The sequence below is a fragment of the Trachypithecus francoisi genome, unplaced genomic scaffold (assembly GCF_009764315.1).
Source record: "Trachypithecus francoisi isolate TF-2019V2 unplaced genomic scaffold, Tfra_2.0 Lachesis_group21, whole genome shotgun sequence".
Classification (NCBI taxonomy): Eukaryota; Metazoa; Chordata; class Mammalia; order Primates; family Cercopithecidae; genus Trachypithecus; species Trachypithecus francoisi.
Window position 1 is genome coordinate 31,158,349 of NW_022681467.1, and position 18,908 is coordinate 31,177,256.

Genomic DNA, 18,908 nt, shown 5'->3' on the forward strand with positions numbered 1-18,908 from the left:
AGAGGCAGGAGAATCACTTGAACCCAGAAGGCAGAAGTTGCAGTGAGCCGAGATCGCGATATTGCACTCCGGCCTAGGCAATAGAGAGACGACGTCTCAAAAAAAAAAGGAATGAAGCAATAGGTTCTGATAGGTAAGACACCCAAAATGTGTTAAATAAAAAGGTGCAAGTAGTATGTATAAATATTCCATTTATAAAAATCTATTTTCCAGATCTAGGAAAAACAGGGGCCCTTACCTGCTCCACTCTTTGTACAATATTTATATTTGAAATAACTTCAGACTAACAAGCACACATTTTAAAATTAGAAAAACAAATTTTAACACATGCTAAAACAGTATGTGTAGACAAAAAGTTATATGCCCAATATGTTTTATCAGGATATGGGAGTTTGAGTGGTATTTTTTCTGTACTTAAAATTTTTCTTTTCTTTTCTGAGACAGAATCTCACTCTGTAGCTCAGGCTGGGGTGCAGTGGTGCAATACTGGCTCTGCAACCTCCGCCTCCTGAGTTCAAGCAATTCTCCTGCCTCAGCCTCCTGAGTAGTTGGAATTATAGGCACCTGCCACCACACCCAGCTAATTTCTGTATTTTTATTAGAGATGGGGTTTCATCATGTTGGCCAGGCTGGTCTTGAACTCCTGACCTCAAATGATCTGCCCTCCTCAGTCTCCCAAAGTGCTGGGATTACAGGCATGCGCCACCACGCCCAGCCAGAATTTTTCTACAATGAATACATGTATTCTCTATTAAGAAAAAATTAGCTCTTAAAAAAATTCAGGATTTTCACCTGTCTTTAGGACCAAAATTATCACTACTCCCTCCCCTCCAGGAAGTCTACATAGCCTTTGCTCCACCTTAAAACTCATCCTTCCTTCTCCTTTTGCTGCTTTTTATGAGGTCTGACACTTTCCATCTTTGTGTTCCGAGACCAGCTCTGCCCTGAGGGAGGGAAGGTGAAGGCTGGGTGTTTAGCTTACATTCAAATTTTGTATTTCCTTTTCCTGTGTGTGAAATGGGGTCTTGCGATGTTGCCCAGACCTGGTCTGGAACTCCTGGGCTCAAGCAGTCCTCCCACCTCAGCCTCCCAAGCTGAGGACTACAGGCACATCACACCGCCCCTGGCTGTATTTTCAAAAACAGTAAGTCAGTGTCTCTAGAATGAATAGATATCTGCCCAGAAATACTCAAGTGTGAGTGGGGCTTTACACCACAGGCATCCTTCACTTAACAACCCCTAAGTCAACAAACTGAGGTGCAGAGAAGGGATATAAACATTGCTAATAGCAGCCTCCCACCTAAAATTTACACACACAGAGTGGTGGCAAAGCATTGGTCTTCACTGGTCTTTATTGAATGAAGGTTGTCAGGAGCAAGCAGGTGGGATCAAGAGCAGCAAAAGCAGAAACGAGTATAAAAGTATCAAAAAATACAAAGTGCTAGCACTGAGGAGAGTGTGAAGGGTTGGGTTGTGGCCCCGAGGGACCTCTGGGACACAGGATTCAGGACTTGCCACAGCCTCCAAGGGAACCTAGGCCTGGGGGGCCTGTGCAGGACCCTTGGCTGAGGGTGGAAGTGGCTTGAGTGGGGCCCAACCCTGGGCCCTGAAGTACGAGACCAGTTGTGTGGGCACTTCTGCGAGTACAGTCTGTGCCAATGCCTCCCGAGGGGCCTGCCAAGAAAAGGGAAAGGTCAGTGGTGGCCCAGAACAGCTGCCCAAAGTCTGCATTTCATACCCAAGAACTAAACCATACCCCAGACTTAGAGGAAAAGGTGAGCATCCCTTGGGCCTAAACCCTACTCACATCAGGGAAAGGTGAAAGGGTAAACTCCCAGATCAAATTTGCACCCACTCACATTCTGGAACCGGCGGTAGGGTACAAACTGCACAATGTCGCGGGCAGCGGCCTGCCCAGAACGTGTATGCAGGGGTCCACCATCAGCATCCAGCTGCTCCATGGCCTCAAAGTCAGCACCACCCACACCCACAATGATCACTGACATGGGCAGGTTCGAGGCGCACACCACAGCCTCACGTGTGGCTTCCACATCGGTCACAGCACCATCAGTCAGCAGCAACAGCACGAAGTATTGCTAGGGACAAGCCCATTCAAGTCCTGAAGCAGATCCTCCTCCCAAACCCCTGCAAACACCCCAGCCACACATCCCCACACTGATACAGGCCAGGCGCAATGGCTCACGCCTGTAATCCCAGCACTTTGGGAGGCCAAGACAAGCAGATCATTTGAGATCAGGAGTTTGCGACCACCCCAGCCAACATGGTGAAACCCTGTCTCTATTAAAAATATAAAAATTAGCTGGGCATGGTGGCACATGCCTGTAATCCAAGCTACTAGGAAGGCTGAGGCAGGAGAATCACTTGAACCCAGGAGGTGGAGGTTGCAGTGAGCTGAGATCACATCACTGCACTCCAGCCTGGGTGACAGAGCAAGAGTCCATCTCAAAAAAAAAAAAAAAAAAAAAAAAAAAAAAAGTCCTTTGTTCCATAACCCTCAAGGAAGCCCTTGACTGCCACCACTGCCACTGCCGCCCACGACTCTCACCGAGGCAGTCCCCTGATGTGCAGCCTGGGCTGCAAACCTGGCCACGTGGTTGATGATGGGTGCAAAGTTGGTGGGGCCATAGAGGCGAACTTGGGGCAGGGCTTGGCGGTAGGCATCCACAATGCCCTGGATGCCTGTAGAGGAGAGCAAGAAATACCGTAAAGTCCTGGACCTCTCAGGACTACACCAGTCCTGAAATCACCCCATCCCAGCCCAGGAGATCTGGGAACCTGGGTGCATTTCATTCATTCACCCTTGTAAACCAGGGTACTTAACTCTCTCCTACACATGAGGAAACTAAGGTTCAAAGACAGGAGGGGACTTGCCCTAAATCACAGCTTGAATTAACACCCAGATGAGAGGGATTCTCCTGGACAAATCCAGGAGAGTTTGAGCATCAGAGTATAACCTATTTAATAATAATCCATTTGATACAATAAGGATCCGTACTATGGATTAATTACTGTGGGAGAAGGGAAAGCTCCTAATAAATGTAGAAGGAAGAATTACACAATCATTTGACAATCACAGAAATGACTGATTCAGGCAAGGATCATCAATGGATGTTAAAACTAGAAAGTATAGCCAGGCACAGTGACATATGCCTGTAGTCCCAGCTACTCACGAGGCTGAGGTGGGAGGACTGCTTGAGCCCAGGGGTTCAAGGCCAGCTTAGGCAACATAGTGAGACCCCCCATCACTTAAAAAATAAAAAACTAGAGGGGAAAGTTGATGTGTATGTGATGGATATTTATATAGTCTCTTCCCGAAATATACTTACTAATTAGAAAGGGGAAAATAGTACTTGTATAATGGAGAAACCTGGTAGATCTGACCTTAACTAAGTGACCAAAGTTAACATGACTGGTAACAGGACAAATCAACATCATGTGCCTCTGAATATGATGCACTGGGAATACACAGCATCACTTTGGTGGTATTCCTGCCAAAAATGTACAACCTGAATCTAATCCTGAGGATTTATCGGGTAAACTCAAACTGAGGGACATTCTAGAAAATATCTGGCCTATATTGTTTATATCATGAAATGTTAATATCATGAAAGGCAAGAAGTCGTCCATATAAAAAATATATACTAACTGAATGCAATGTGTGATCTGAGATTTTATTTTGCTGTAAAAGATATTAGGACAATTGGCAAAATCTGAATAAATGCTATAGGTTGGATCATAGTATAGATGTCAATTTCCTGATTTTGAGGATTGGTGTGTGATATGTAAGAAAGAGTCTTTCATTTTAGGAGATACTGAAGTACTCAGAGGTAAAGAGCCAGGTGAATCATGATGGGTACAAAGTTGGCAGGACCATAGACGCAAACCTGAGGCAGGGCTATTATTACAGCATTCTCCGACATATGTATACATGCGTATGCATACATAAACACATACATTTATTTCCCTTGAAATGTGAATGTATGTATATATGTATACATGTACATACACACACACTCATATATATATATACACACACACACACACAGTATACAGGTATGAGAAAAGAGAAAGTAAATGTGGTAAATTGTTATGTTAGGGTAATTGGGATAAAGGTGAAGAGCCCCTGTGAACTCAGGCCCTGACCCCTGAGTTCCAAGACTGAGCTCGTATGATTATTCTTGCAACTTTTCTCTAAGTCTGAACTTAGTTGAAATACAAAATTAAAATTTTAAAACCCAGATCAGATCAGGTCAGGTCACATTTTCCACTTCAGCTTGTGCCCACCTTGGGGTGCTGGGGAGTCAAAAGGTTTGGCCCGCAACAAAAGGGCTTGGTGGACTCGCAAAACACACCCTGCAAGGAGGTAAACAAGGCTTCCACTGATGCTCAAGTAAGTACCCGTTAGGTTCTAGGCAAAGATAATAATGATAATATAACAGATACCATTTTTCAGAGAACACTTAATAAGCACCAGGCTTACTGCTTTACTTGTAGCCTCTCCTTGAGTACTCAATTTCATACAATATTAGTCTTCTTATGAAACCAAAGCACACAGAGATTAAACAATCTGCCCCAAGTCATGTGGCATGATTTTTTTTTTTTTTTTTTTTGAGACAGGGTCTCACTCTGTCACCCAGGCTGGAGTGTAGTGGCACGATCATGATCATGGCTCACCACAGCCTCAACCTCCTGGGCTCAGGAGATCCTCCCACCTCAGCCTCCTGAGTAGCTAGAACTGCAGGCACCTGCCAACATGCTTAGCTAATTTTTGTATTTTTAGTAGAGACAGGGTTTTGGCTGGTCTGGAACTCCTGGGCTCAAGGGATCCACCCACCTTGGCCTCCCGACTGAGTGCTAGGATTATGGGCGTGAGCCACCACTCCTGGCCTGACATGATGATTTGATTCCACAGGCCTAGCTCTAAACTCTTGACTCTTGGATTACCAGTGCCTACTTCCAGACACACCTTTTTATCTAGGTTTCTGGCCTCTACCTCCATGGTCACTACACGATTGTCCTTCAACTCCTGAGCTGAGACCTAGGTAGGGGAAGACGACATCACCTCATGAATTCACTGATGTTAAGTCCCTCCCCACCCTCTGGGCTGGGCGCAGTGCTCACGCCTGTAATCCCAGCACTTTGGGAGGCCAAGGCAGGTGAATCACCTGAGGTCACGAGTTCGAGACCAGCTTGGCCAACATGGCGAAACCCCGTCTCTATTAAACATACAAAAATTAGCCAGGCATGGTGGCATGCGCCTGTAGTCCCAGCTACTTGGGAGGCTGAGGCAGAAGAACTGCTTGAAGCCAGTAGGCAAGTAAGCCAAGATTGCGCCACTGCACTCCAGCCTGCATGACAGAGCAAGACTCTTTCCCCCAAAATAAAAATTAAATAAAATCCACCCTCTGGACAATGAAGGCAGGTATCTGCCCTCACTCTCCCTTTTATTCATGCAGGCTTGCCCGTGTGTGTGGACTGACCTGCCTCAGGGTGGACAGGGAAACTTACCTGCACAGTAGGGGTTACCAGGGTTGAAATTCAAGGCAAATTCATGCGAGACCTGGAGACAAGAATGAAAACGAGGTTCTTTCCCCATGACCTCTGTGCTGATAATGAAAAAGAACACTATGGCGTGTGCCAAGATTCCTACAGGAGCTATGGAGTCCTGAGCACTTGCTGTCTACATGCCTGCAGGAATCCATCCCTGCATCTCCTCTTAAACCTGAGTGCCAGGTAGCAACTAAATTTACCACATCCCCCAAAATCAGGACCCTGAAACTGAAAACAGGAGTGGCAGAAAGAGAGGGAGCTCACCTGCCAGTCAGGGGGAACCTGGGCCCCAAATCCAAATGCAGGGAACAGCTTGTCTCTGTGGGAGGACAGTGTATTGGGCAAGAGGCAGTGAGGGGACTGTGAGCCCAGAGGCTGAAGCATCTGCAGGGAACGGGTATAGCCAAGAGAAGCAGATACTCACGAGTCGTAGTCCTGAACCACGCTGCCCACACTCCACAGTGCCATCAGGTACTCATTGACCCCTGTTGGACTCAGGTAGTGTAGGGAGTCAGGTGAGGAGGGGTCTCCATTGGAGCCAGTGAAGTCCACACCCACCTGGGAGGAGGTGAGGAAGGGAGCTAAAGACCACCTTGAGCCCCAGACCTGTTCTCTTGCCCTTGGTAAGGCAACTTACAGTGAAGTTGATCTGACAGCCTCCCATCACATAGTCCAGAAAGGAATACTCTGTTTCTACCTGCAAATGAAACCAGGGTCATGCCTGGGGTGATAGCAGTTGATGTCATGGAGCTCAGGAATCAGAGCCTTGGTTACATGGGCTTTTGTCTCACCCGGCAAATCTTGACACAAATAGTTCCAGAGTTCTTGTAGCTTTTCTTTTTCTGCTGCTTCTCAGGGTGGATGCATTCAAACTCAGCCTGGTGAGGACAGAAAAATTAGGGTAGGAAATTCTCAGAGCATCAGCCAAGGACTCGAGCTGCCTTCTCCACCCTCTCTTAACTCCGAGCTTCAGCTATCTAGGCCCACTTCCACACCCATGGCAAGACCAGCACTCACCGGGACTGCTTGCAGCTGGGCCAAGCTGGTGTGGAAGGTACCGATGAGATCATGTGACCCGTCACTGTCATAATCAGAGCATCGCACCTGAGGGGAAAGTGTGTGTGGACATAAACGAGTCAGGTGGCAGATGAGAATAAGTCCCTCCCCAGGTTCTCTTCCCCAGCGCAGTCCACGCAGGAGACAAGCTCCTCACCTCGATGGGTGTGCTGGGGTCCCCACCACAGAAATGCTGAACAGGGACTGAGAAACGCTTCCATGTAGGGTTCAGGTTGTTCTTGATGACCTGAAGGTGGAGGCCAAGGCCTCCAGTGAGTTCTGGCATGGCCAGTGAGGAGCTGCCACACTTCTCTACCCACCTGCAGTTTCTTTCTCCCCGAGTTCTGAACCTTGCTAGTCACAGGCCCCAGGAGATTCTCTCCTACCCCAACCCACCCAATCCCAGGGGTTTCATACCTCAGATCTGTACACCAGGTGCCATTTCCCATCACGCTGGCGGAAGAACTCCAGAAATGGATCTGATTTTCCCAGGAAGTCCTGCCAATGCGAGACCCCAGTTACAAAACTCAGGAACAAACCACCACTATGCCATCCCTCTGTCCACACCCCCACCCCCATACACCATCCTTGGCCCCTTAACTCTTGGATTACCAGTGCCTACTTCCAGACACACCTTCTTATCTAGGTTTCTGGCCTCTACCTCCATGGTCACTACACGATTGTCCTTCAACTCCTGAGCTGAGACCTAGGTAGGGGAAGACTACATCACCTCATGAATTCACTGATGTTAAGTCCCTCCCCAACCCTTGTTGGGTTCCTTACCGTGATGGTCCCCTGCCCAGCGGGTTTTCCAGGCTTCAGCATCAAGGGGAGAGTCAGTACCTGGCTGGACACAATCTGGGGCAAAGTGGGCAAGGGAGTTTCAGGATTAACAGGCAGGGTTAGGTCTTGCTTGCCGCCTACCTCCAGGCAGGCTAGGTTGTCTCACGACCTGTGTCTGAAGGATCCTAATCCCCAGCCCTACATACCTGTCCTAGGGAACACTCAGCACCCCCTAGGAAGTCATCATCCCCCAGCGCTGGTGTCTTGTTGTCTATGTCATAGATTCCAAAGCGTAGCTTCTGAACTGTCTCAAAGTGGTACTCAAGCTGCAGGGTCTTGGAGAACTCAGGGCTTGAGCAGTTCCGCACTCGTTCTGTCCGGCCAAGCTGTGGGCAGAGGCCAGTAAGCATCACAGTCACAGCCTCCACCCCAAAACACACTATTAGACTCCCTCCACAACCTTAACCTCCATAATCTGTCTCACCTCAGCCCAGCTACCCCCTCCCACATCCTGTAAAAGGACGCAGAGTGGATCAGACTTGGAGCCGATGTCCTTGTCAATGAGATGGTCACAAGAAATGGACAGCTGAACCAAGGTCACGCAGTGGGCCATCTGAGGGAAAAGAAGCTGGGTCAAGCACCAGGGAGCCTTCTCTCCCCTTCCCCGACTGCAGGTCCCAGCTTGGGACCCAGGCAGGGCTGAGCATACGTCCACCCCCGTGACACCCAAGGAAGAAAAGGTCTCATAGCTTCCAAACTCCTCCACCCCCAGGTGAGCTCACTGGCACAGATGGCGGCAGTTACAACCAACCCTGGTCTGAAGATATTGAAATGGGGTACTAGCCTCCATCTACAACTGTGACCCCGAACTATCCTCACCCTAAAATCTGTCTTAATCCCAATAGGGCTGTCCAAACCCAGACTCTAATCTTGGTCTCTGCAAAGACCAATAAATCTTTCTGACCCCCTTACTGGTTCCAGGTCAGACCCTAATTCAAGTTCTGATCCTAATATAACCCCAAATATAACTATGATCCACAAAGTATCTTCTTCCAGTGATTTCTCACTAACCCTGGGGACCTAACTCTTAGGGTGGAGTTATGATCCCCCTACTAATTCTCCTCACCTCTAATGAGTGCTCATGTCCAACTCCTATTTCCACTGCTGCTGCCCAATCTAAGCCATCACTGTTCCTCACCTGGCTTAAAGCATTAGCCCCTTCAACTGGTCTCCCTTATTCTATGCTGTCTCCACCTCCATTCCCCCACCTCCACCCCAGCAGGCTATTCTAAATACAGCAGTCAGGCTGATCCTATTAAAACATAAGTGAGGCTGGACACGGTGGCTCATGCCTGTAATCCTGGCACTTTGGGAGGCCAAGGTGGGTAGATCACTTGAGGTCGGGAGTTTGAGACCAGCCTAGCCAACATGGTGAAAGCCCGTCTCTACTAAAAAAAATACAAAAATTAGCCGGGCATGGTGGCACGTGCCTGTAATCCTGGCTACTCAGGAGGCTGAGGCAGGAGAATTGCTTGAACCCAGGAGGTGGAGGTTGCAGTGAGCTGAGATCATGCCACTGTACACCAGCCTGGGCAACAAGAACAAGACTCCATCTCAAGGAAAAAAAAAGAAAAAAAAAAGTGAAGTCTTATCACGCCTCTGCCTGAATCCTCTAATATTTCCCATTTACCACCGCGCTTAGAAAAAACCCAAACTTGGCCAGATGTGGTGGTTCACACCTATAATCCCAGCACTTTGGGAGGCCAAGGTGGCTGGATCACTTGAGGTCAGGAGTTCAAGACCAGCCTGACCAACATAGTGAAACCCCGTCTCTACTAAAAATAAAATAATTAGCTGGTGTGGTGGTGGGAGCCTGTAATCCTAGCACTTTGGGAGGCTGAGGTAGGAGAATCGCTTGAACCTGGGAGGTGGAGGTTGTAGTAAGCCAAGATTGCGCCACTGTACTCCAGCCTGGGCAACAAAGAAAGAAAAGAAAAAATCCAAACTATACCATGGCCTATAATGCCCTGGAAAGTCTAGATTTCTTTAACCTGATCTCCTAATATCATTTCTCTTGCTCACTCCATTTCAGCCACCTTGCTTGTCACTCCTCAAATAAGCCAAGTTTGTTTGCTCCTTCTTTTGTGAGACAGAGTCTCATTCTGTCACCCAGGCTGGAGCGCAGTGGTGAGATCTCAGCTCACCACAACCTCTCCCTCTTGGGTTCAAGCGATCCCTCCCACCTCAGCCTCCCAAGTAGCTGGGACTACAGGTGTGCACCACCGTGCCCAGCTAATTTTTTTTTCTTTGTTGAGACAGGGTCTCACTATGTTGTCCAGGCTGCTCTCGAACTCCTCGGATCAAGCAATCCATCCGCCTCAGCCTCACAAAGTCCTGGCATGATAGTGTGTGCCACCGTGCCCAGCCAGCCAAGTTTGTTTCTACCCCCAAACACTTTGCAGTACCTGGAATGTATTCTCTCTCTGCATTATATCCACATGGCTCACTGCACCCTTTCCCCACAAGTCTTTACTCAAAATAATCTTCCCTGTTTTATATATATACATATATAGGCTCTCCCTTTTAGCCCCTCTAAAATTTCAACCCCACTGCCCCTGATATTGCATACCCCTTTTCTGCTTTTTCTCAATGTCTAACATTATATACATTTATATACTGTTTCCCCCCACTAAAATATAAACGTTGTGAGAAAGGAATATTTAGCTGTTCTGTTTATTGCTCTATCCCAAGCACCTAGACAATATGTATTTACAGAATGAAATCTGAAAGTTCATCTCCAGTCCCAGTTCCCTGCCCAGCCAGTTCCAAACTAACTCATGTCTTGCCCTTCTAACCAGGCAGCACCAAGCTTCTCTGATTCACCCCTTCCCTCTGCTGGAAACATTTTCTTGCATGGAGCACCATGACAACACCTGGGTATTCCATCCTCCTGCAGTCACCATAACAATCACCCTCAGACCTCGTTATCCCTGTGTCCCCCTTGGCCCATACACCTGAAGACCACTCCACCAGCAGTGCACATGAGGTTAGATCTTTCACTGAGCTTCACTCAGCATTCCAGGTTTCCCAGAGCTATACCCTGACAAGCCTCCAGCCTCAGCCCTCCCCTATACTGATCCTCAGTCAATCGCTCCTCCCTCGCAGCCCACAGTACCCCATCTTGGTCTCTCATAGTCTCCATCTGGAATGCTGTTATCAAAGTTGGAATGTGAAGAGTTCAACTTGCTTCACATACTGCCCCTCCACAGCACCCTGGCCCCTGTGAACGCTCCCAGTGACAGAAAACCCAGTCTTACAATCTAATCATCAGGAAGTCTAGGTCCATACAAATCCTACCCAAACTGACCTAACTCTGTGGAATTCTTACTTCTACCTGGTAGGTGCTCTTCCCCAGCTCCATGGGAAGGCCTTACCCTATCTCCCTATGAGAACTCATCTGATACGTGGAAGCTGTGAACAGTCCCAGCTGAAATCTGGATAAACAGTCCTAGTTCTTTTGACTGTTGCCCCTAAGTGGCCTGCAGACTCCTGACCATTCTGATCACTCCCTTGGAGGTTCCCCAAGGACAGACCCAGAGCAGAATACATGTTCCCTCAAGGGATCAGGATCACAGCTTCCCCCAAGTCACAATCTGAATTCCATGCATGTCACCTCACATGCTCTCCAAGGCAGTGTTTACACAGTACAGAGACAAATAAAAAAGAATGCTCATTTCACTAATGCTGGGAATAGTGAAAAACCTAAGCCAGCTTACAGGTCTGTTGACTAAATATGATACATCTGAACAACGGAATGCTGAATAGTGGCTACAAAACAAGACAGAACTATATTATATTGGTATCATATGAAAAAATAAAAAATAGGCTGGGCACAGTGACTCACTGCTGTAATCCCAGCACTATGGGAAGCCAAGGTGGGCGGATCACTTGAGGTCAGTTCAATACTAGCATGGCCAACATGGTGAAACCTAGTCTCTACCAAAAATACAAAAATCAGCTGGGTGTGGTGGTGCACACCTGTAGTCCCAGATACTTGGGAGGCTGAGCCAGGAGAATCACTTGAACCTGGGAGTTGGAGGTTGCAGTGAGCTGAGATCACGGCACTGTATATAAGACTCCATCTCACATAATAGTAATAACAACAAGAAGTGTATGACCATTTTTTACTTCAATTGTAAACTTCCATTTTAAACTTCAATTGTAGGTGTATCTTTATAATAGATTTGAATACAAACATAAAATAAATAAATACACACACAGAAAAATGGAAGATATACCAAATGTTTTAGGTAGCTCAAAGGAGTGGAAGATGAGAATTTTGTGAACTCCATACTTCTGTATTGTTTCAATATTTTATACTGTTTTTTGTATTTTTTAAAAGGCCTCATATAAAAACAAAAACAAAACAAAACAAGCAAAATAAATAAAAAGGCCTCATTAGCTTCTCCCCCCAATCCACACCTCAAATCCTCTTTACTGTTCATTCCAAGCCCAAACCCTCCATTTCCAGTTCAACAGCCCCTACCTAACTTCAGGCCTTTTTATTAGAGTCTCTTGTGTCCTGCTTGGTTTCCATCCTAGCACTGCCCCACCCGGTCATCCCAGATGCCAGCTTCCAGTCTCTATACTAAGTAAAAGCCCTTTATAGCTGCCTTTAGGTTCAGAGTCAAACTCCCTACCAAGGCTACCTTGCTGCACTACTCCAAAGGACACACCTACATAGAACTTGGTAGTTGCACAATCTGATAACCTTGCATCCCTAGATCAACCTTCAAAGCCCTTCCCTGTTTGCCATCAGCTCTACCTGCTGCCGCTCACTCGCCCACCCAACTAGTCATCCAAAGTTATTTCTGGTTCATCTAACACACATGCCTGACTTTCCTGCCTAGCAAATGTCCTGTCATCCATGGTTCTAATATGACATTATTCCTTTATGAACCCTTGCCCATTTTCTCTAAGAAGGATTTTCTTATCTCTACTCTGGATGACTGCAATGGTTTCCTCATCACTGTTTCTGCAACCACACACACATTTCTAGGTTTATTAGTCAAACAGAAACCTGATCATGTCATTTCTCCACTGAAAACTCTGGAATGCCTTTCCAAAACACTTAAAACCTAAAGTTCTTACCATCGTCTTCAACAAGGCCCTGCAAGACCTGACCCTTGCCTAACTAATCATCTAGCCACCCAACTATCCTCCAGCCAGGTTGGCCTTTCTGATGCACATACACCTAACACCAACCTTATTTACTACCTCAGGACTTTTGCACTCTGTCTCCCTTCTTATACACTCCAGAAAATAAGCTATACAAGATTAGTAACTCTGGCTAGCTCCAGGACCCACAACAGCATCTATGTATCCTACAGTAGATAGTAAGTATTCAGTGACTGACTGAACATTGAAACCACACCATAATTTTTACTTTTGTCTGTCTACCCTGTAAACTGTGGGCTCCTTGAACGGGGGCTGGATATTATCTCTGTATCACTAGTATTAGTGCTTAGTATATAGGTGGTACTAACAACCATTTGCTGAACAAATGGTGAATGTGCTTTTGCTCAAGTCACACTTCAGGCCTTGAACTAATGTGTAACAGTAAATCTCCCCTATCCTGATCTTGTACAGTTCAACTTTAAAATTTAAATGCAGGACTCCTACAATTCAATATTAAGTCAATTAAAATGGACAAAAGATTTGATCAGGCACTTCATAAAGGAAAATATGTGAATCAGAAATAAGCAAAGTGATCCACAGCGTTAGTTATCAGGGAAATGAAAAATAAAACCACAATGAGATACTGTTACATACCCACCACAATGGCTAAAAGTATAATAAAAAAGACCACCACCACCACCAAATGCTGGCAAGGATATGAAACTCTCATATATTGTTAGTGAAAACATTAAATGTATCACTTTGGAAAACAGTCTGGCAGCTTATCAAAAAACCTAACATACACCTAGCCCAAGAGCAATTCCACTCCTAGGTTTTTAGCCAAAAGAAATGGAAACATTACGTCCACAAAGATTTGTATAAGAATGTTCACGGCAGCTTTATTCACAATAGCCAAAAACTGGAAACAGCCCAGGTATTCATCAATATGAGAACAAATTGTGAGGTTTATAGAAAATATTCAGCAACAAAAAACTATTAATATCTGTAACATGAATAAAAATGAAGAATAAAGTAAACAGATTCCATTTATGAAGTTTCAGAACAGGCAAAACAAATCTGTGATGTAAATATTCAGAATACTGGTTGTCCTCCCTTCTCCCCCAGGGGACGGGCAGGTATTAACTGAGCAGAGGCAGAGAGCTCTCAGTGGGAAGGGAAACGTTCTTAGCATTCTAAGAATGTGGGTCACAGGAGTGTGTGCATTTGCCACTTCCATCTAAAGGAACACTGAGTGTGCACATCTGATTGTAAAATTTTACCAAAAAAAATCCCACAAAAACCCAACAACCCATAAACAAATGTTGCACTAAAGTTAAGGCATGCTGAAATGTTTGGAAGTATACTGATGCGTTCAACTTTTTTGAAATGCACCAAAAACTAAAAGGAGTTGTTGAAGAAATGTGATAAAACAAAATTTTAAGTTGTAGGATCTGAAATGTGGATATATGGGTATAATTTTTTTTTCAACTTTGCTACATGTTGAAAATTTTCATAATAAAATGTTGGGGAAATTATTATTCTTATTTTTGAGACAGAGTCTCACTCTGTTGCCCAGGCTGGAGTGCAGTGGCGCCATCTCGGCTCACTGTAACCTCTGCCTCCCGGGTTCCAGCGCTTCTCCCACCACAGCCTTCAGAGTAGCTGGGATTACAGGCACCTGCCATTATGCCCGGCTAATTTTCGTATTTTTGCAGAGACAGGGTTTCACCATGTTGGCCAGGCTGGTATTGAACTCCTGACCTGAGGTGATCCACCCGCCTTGGGTTCCCAAAGTGCTGGGATGAGCCACCACACCCAGCTAGGGAAATTTTTAATTGGAGAACTACAGGTCCTCCCCTGGTAAGAGGTTGCTGTGAATGACAAAAGCATTAGCAGTGATTATTTGGGGTGGTAAGATTACAGGCAACAACTGGAGCTGCTGTCTTCTCACTCCATGACTTCTCAAATGTACCCAAAAGAGATGCCCTTGGTCTGGGCCAAACACATGTAGTGAGTGGGCTACGATTATCTTCCTGTGTAGGACTCAATTCCTGGTGTACTATTCCTTCCTAATCATTACCATTATACCACTTTTCCTGGACTACATCCTTTTGCAGTTTTTTGAACTCAGAATCAAACCCCAACCATACCATTGTGGGCTCATGTGTGCCTCAATAGCATAAGGGGCTGGACTCTCACTGATGTGATGCCCCCTAAGGAGGCCTGGCTTCCATTCTGAAGTCAGAGCTTCCTGTGCAAGCATTTTTGTTCTTCACAGATTTGTCTCCTTTTCTTTCTCACTGGAAATCACAACTCTTTAGAAACAAATTTTTTCCACCTGTAGTTTTCTATCCTTTGAGCAATATTTCCTTTAAATGATCTATAAACCATGGGATTATTAATCTCTTCCAAAACATGTTTCATCTCCTTTGAAATCTACCTCTAAGCCTACATCTGCTTAGAAATCTGTGATTAAAACTGTTCGTGTCACTCTTCTGTCCTACATGTCTGGAACAACTACCTACTTTAAACCAGATTCATTTATTTTTCATATACTGCCATTATAATTAGCCCCATGGGACTTTCAACCTCCTTTTTAGGACCAAAATCTTCCAGAACCATATTAAATATCACATTTGAGTCAATAAAAGTTAAAATTTTTATCACTTATTTTTGTGATATTTGTGCACTCTTTCATCACCAAGCACATCTTGGCTGGATGTCTGTAATAGTCTTAACTGGTTTTACCATTTCCACTCTCAGTCCCCTCCTATCTGTTATGTTGAAGTCACAGACATTCTCTGACTCTAATCCAACAAAATTCCGATTCTTATAATCCTATCAAAATGTGTAACTTCCTTATTATGTATTTCTCCTCTTGGACTGTAACTTCAACAAGCAGAGGGACCAGATTAGCCTTGCTTCTGTGCCAATGTCTGGAACATAGCAGGTGTCTATTGATATCTGTTAAATTTATGAATGCTAGGAAAAGAGTAATAACTCAAGGATCCTCAGAAATGACCCAAATCTAGCTCTGACCTGCTGCTGAGACACCGAGAGAGAAGTAGGCTTTCTAGGAACATCGAACACAAAATACCAGTTCATCATCTCTGTTATGTCCCCACCCCGCCACCCTTCCATTTGGGGCTAGTCAGGTGCTGCGAATGGAACAGCTGAGTCCACAGCTCCAACATTTTTCTGCCTCTGCTTTCTACCACTTGGGAATCACCCTTTCTAGTTTGTTTTCTTCTGTTTACTCCTGCCAACCTCGATGTGCCCTAGCAGGGCACATTCTCTCACTGTCCCTTAAGAAAGGCATACTCATTCCCATTTTTATAACTTAAAATTCACAGTATGTGAGAAATAAAAAGGAACTGAGTGACCATCTAATTCAAGTCCCTCGATCCAAGGCATAGAGGGAAGATGTGGTTTGGCTAAGGCCATGTATATGGTTAAGTGAAATGAAGACTAGAACTCAAATATTCTGATTCCTACCTGATCTCGAACCTTGGACTGTTGTTAGACTTTTTTCTCTCTTTGAAAAGCCCCCTTTCTATAGTCAATTGCAATCTGATGCAGTGGGCAAGAGTGTGGGTTCTGCAGTGAAGTGACCAGGCTCCAAATACTGGCCTTACTCCTTCCTAGCCACAATAATGACATACTACAACACTAAATTGATGTCATATCTATATAACTTGGGCAACATACTTAATCTCACTAAACTTCAGTTTCCTCAGGTGTAAAGTGGGGGATAGTATCTATTTCTTTAGATTAATATAAATAATGTATGCATGATGCTTAGTACAGAGTCTGGAACTGCTATGACCACGTTAGCTATTATCATTATCCTTCAAGCCTAGCATACATATGCTTCCCTTTTCATGATCTTTCCATACTGAACTTCTCACTCTGGGCTACTATATTCAATTCATGCCACACGACTGTATTCTGTCGATGTTTCTCCAGCTTCTTGCCTGTCAACTAAATGACAAAACTCTTCAGAATAAATACTGTTGCAGCTTCTCCTGCCACACAGCACATACCTGAGCACATAACAGGAATTCAAATACTTGAGGGAAGTTTGCGGCAGTGTGCTGGCGCAAGCTCGTATGGCTTGCAAGAGCCAACTGTTACATGTTAGGAAATTGTGTAAGTAGGTGGCCTTGGTAAGTTTAAAACTACAGAAATTGGGCAACAGAAAAAGTAATGGCTTCCTTCACCCTGCCAACCAGTTTACCAGCATACTACTGTCAATAGGGAATCCCATTCTCTGCTACAAGGGAGTAACTTGCACTTCGTTTTCTATGGCTGCCCTTCCCCTGCCTTGGGAGATTCTAATTTTCCTGTTCATAACCTAGAAGATTTTTCCTGGGTCCAGTGGGATCTAATTCAGTGCCAAATGAGCTGAAATTCATTCATCAGTCCCTAACACTTCCCTCTTCCACTTCCAAAGCCCTAACCAGGAAAGGCACCAGCCTGCAATTCCCAATTCCTTATCCACCCCAGGTAATGAACAGAAGTTGCACAGAGGCTGCAAGAACGTGGCATAGAGGGCTGAAGGTCTGGGTGGCAGGGTCACTCCTTTAATAAACCAGTGTCATGCTCACACTCCTGTTGCCTACCTTGGCATGCTGGATCAATCAGCTCACAGATGCAGGATCAAGTCTTGAAAGCCACTCAGAAAATCCTCCATAGGCTTACAAAGGACCACCCATTGAACATGTTTTCCCGTAAGATTGAAAAGACAAACTACACCGACCACCTCCACTCTTCTTTTCCTTTCTGGCCTCATCAAAGGACACAGAGAAGGTAGACAAATTTTCTTATCCCTACTTCTCTAACTTGGGGATTCTCCAAATTTACATCAGCAGCTCTAAGGATATTCCTCATAGGTCACAAACTGAACCAAAATATGAAAATCCTTTCTATAAAACTACACGTTCCTTATTCATACATATGACTAAGGGCTACTGAATGGTGCTCATAAACTGAAATTTTCAACAATAAATTTGGTTTAGATCCATGTAGTACTAAGGAGTCAGGCTGACGCAGTATTTGGCAACACTACAAAGCTTAAGATGTGCACACAAAAACTAAAAGGTGGGAAAATATGAAAAAGAAAATGGCCACAAGGCTTCCCACTTTGCTGTACTGGGTGACGGTCAAAAACAAAAAACCGGAAGCCACTAATCTAACTCCAACATCCCCAAAGGCTTATCCAAAGTTGAACAAATCTAACCACTGTACAACTAACTTTTAAAAAATAACTTGAGGACAAAACTGGATATGGAGAAGGAAGCAAACTGAGGAGGAATACATGGTCTTCAAAAGCAGGATGGGGGAGGTGAGGGCGATCTGGCTGTGCCATCTGTCACCCCATTAATCACCAGGGTTGATTTGGCTGAGCTGCCTGGCTAGGTGAGTGTCCCCTGCATCTCTCACTGCTTCACATGCATCCCTCCTGAAGCTGCATGCTCCATCAAAGAGGACAACCATTCCTGAGACAGGAGGACTGGTCCTCGGTCAAGGATATACGAGTAGCTGTGCTCCCCTGCTAGAACCTGCAAACAGGCTCTCAAGAGTAGGATAGGACTGTAGTGGAGTGCGTGTTTTTCTCTGCCTAGAGACTCTGAACACACTAACACAAAGTCTTCATATGAGTACTTCAAAATAAGTTCAGGCTGGGTGCAGTGGCTCACACCTGTAATCCCAGCACTTTGGGAGGCAGGATCACCTGAGGTCAGGAGTTCAAGACCAGCCCGGCCAACATTGTGAAACCCTGTCTCTACTAAAAATACAAAAATTAGCCAGGTATGGTGGTGCACACCTGTAATCCCAGTTACTTGGCAGGCTGAGGCAGGAGAATTGCTTGAACCCGGGAGGCGGAGCTGAGATCACGCCACTGCATTGCAGCCTAAGCAACAGAGTGAGACTCTGTCGCGAAAACAAAATACAAACAAAAAAACCAATAAAGTAAGTTCAGGTCCGCTTCTGCAATCATAAGCCTGACTGTGGAGGCCAAGATGCCTCACCAACAGGCAAGGGCCCTCCACACTACAGTTGGAGTTGGCAAACTGAAAAGGCACTGGATCAGGGCAGAGCTCCTTCCCCAGCAGCTCAGAATCCATGACAAAAGACTGCTGCCAGTGGCCTCCCACTTTCCCTAAAAGTCAGGGAGGAGATGGGGATAGTTGAGGGAGGGTTTCTACCTGTGGAGTCATACAGGCATCCATGATTAAAACATCTTTGTTTTCCCCTATTATCTTTCTTTGCCTGGATTACCCCACCTGTAAAGTAGGGATAATAATGTTAACTTTACA

At 45.4% G+C, this 18,908-nt stretch overlaps 1 protein-coding gene across 11 annotated transcripts in view; it reads right to left on the reverse strand.

The window, feature by feature from the left end:
- Positions 1-1,334: 1,334 nt before the first annotated feature.
- The window catches only part of LOC117068709 (RNA-binding protein 12), a 38,398-nt gene continuing 20,824 nt past the window's right edge, over positions 1,335-18,908 (reverse strand). For all 11 annotated transcript variants that reach the window (XM_033186249.1, XM_033186256.1, XM_033186250.1 and 8 more), the window contains 15 exons: positions 7,895-8,023; positions 7,617-7,796; positions 7,411-7,485; positions 7,262-7,333; positions 7,045-7,125; positions 6,785-6,874; positions 6,589-6,675; positions 6,363-6,449; positions 6,209-6,268; positions 5,996-6,129; positions 5,836-5,890; positions 5,530-5,581; positions 2,567-2,700; positions 1,860-2,096; positions 1,335-1,674 (listed from right to left, as the gene is read on the reverse strand). In XM_033186249.1, the coding sequence (XP_033042140.1) occupies positions 1,534-1,674; positions 1,860-2,096; positions 2,567-2,700; positions 5,530-5,581; positions 5,836-5,890; positions 5,996-6,129; positions 6,209-6,268; positions 6,363-6,449; positions 6,589-6,675; positions 6,785-6,874; positions 7,045-7,125; positions 7,262-7,333; positions 7,411-7,485; positions 7,617-7,796; positions 7,895-8,023 (1,614 nt within the window). In that variant the 3' untranslated portion in view covers positions 1,335-1,533. The remainder of the gene's footprint in view (positions 1,675-1,859; positions 2,097-2,566; positions 2,701-5,529; positions 5,582-5,835; positions 5,891-5,995; positions 6,130-6,208; positions 6,269-6,362; positions 6,450-6,588; positions 6,676-6,784; positions 6,875-7,044; positions 7,126-7,261; positions 7,334-7,410; positions 7,486-7,616; positions 7,797-7,894; positions 8,024-18,908) is intronic.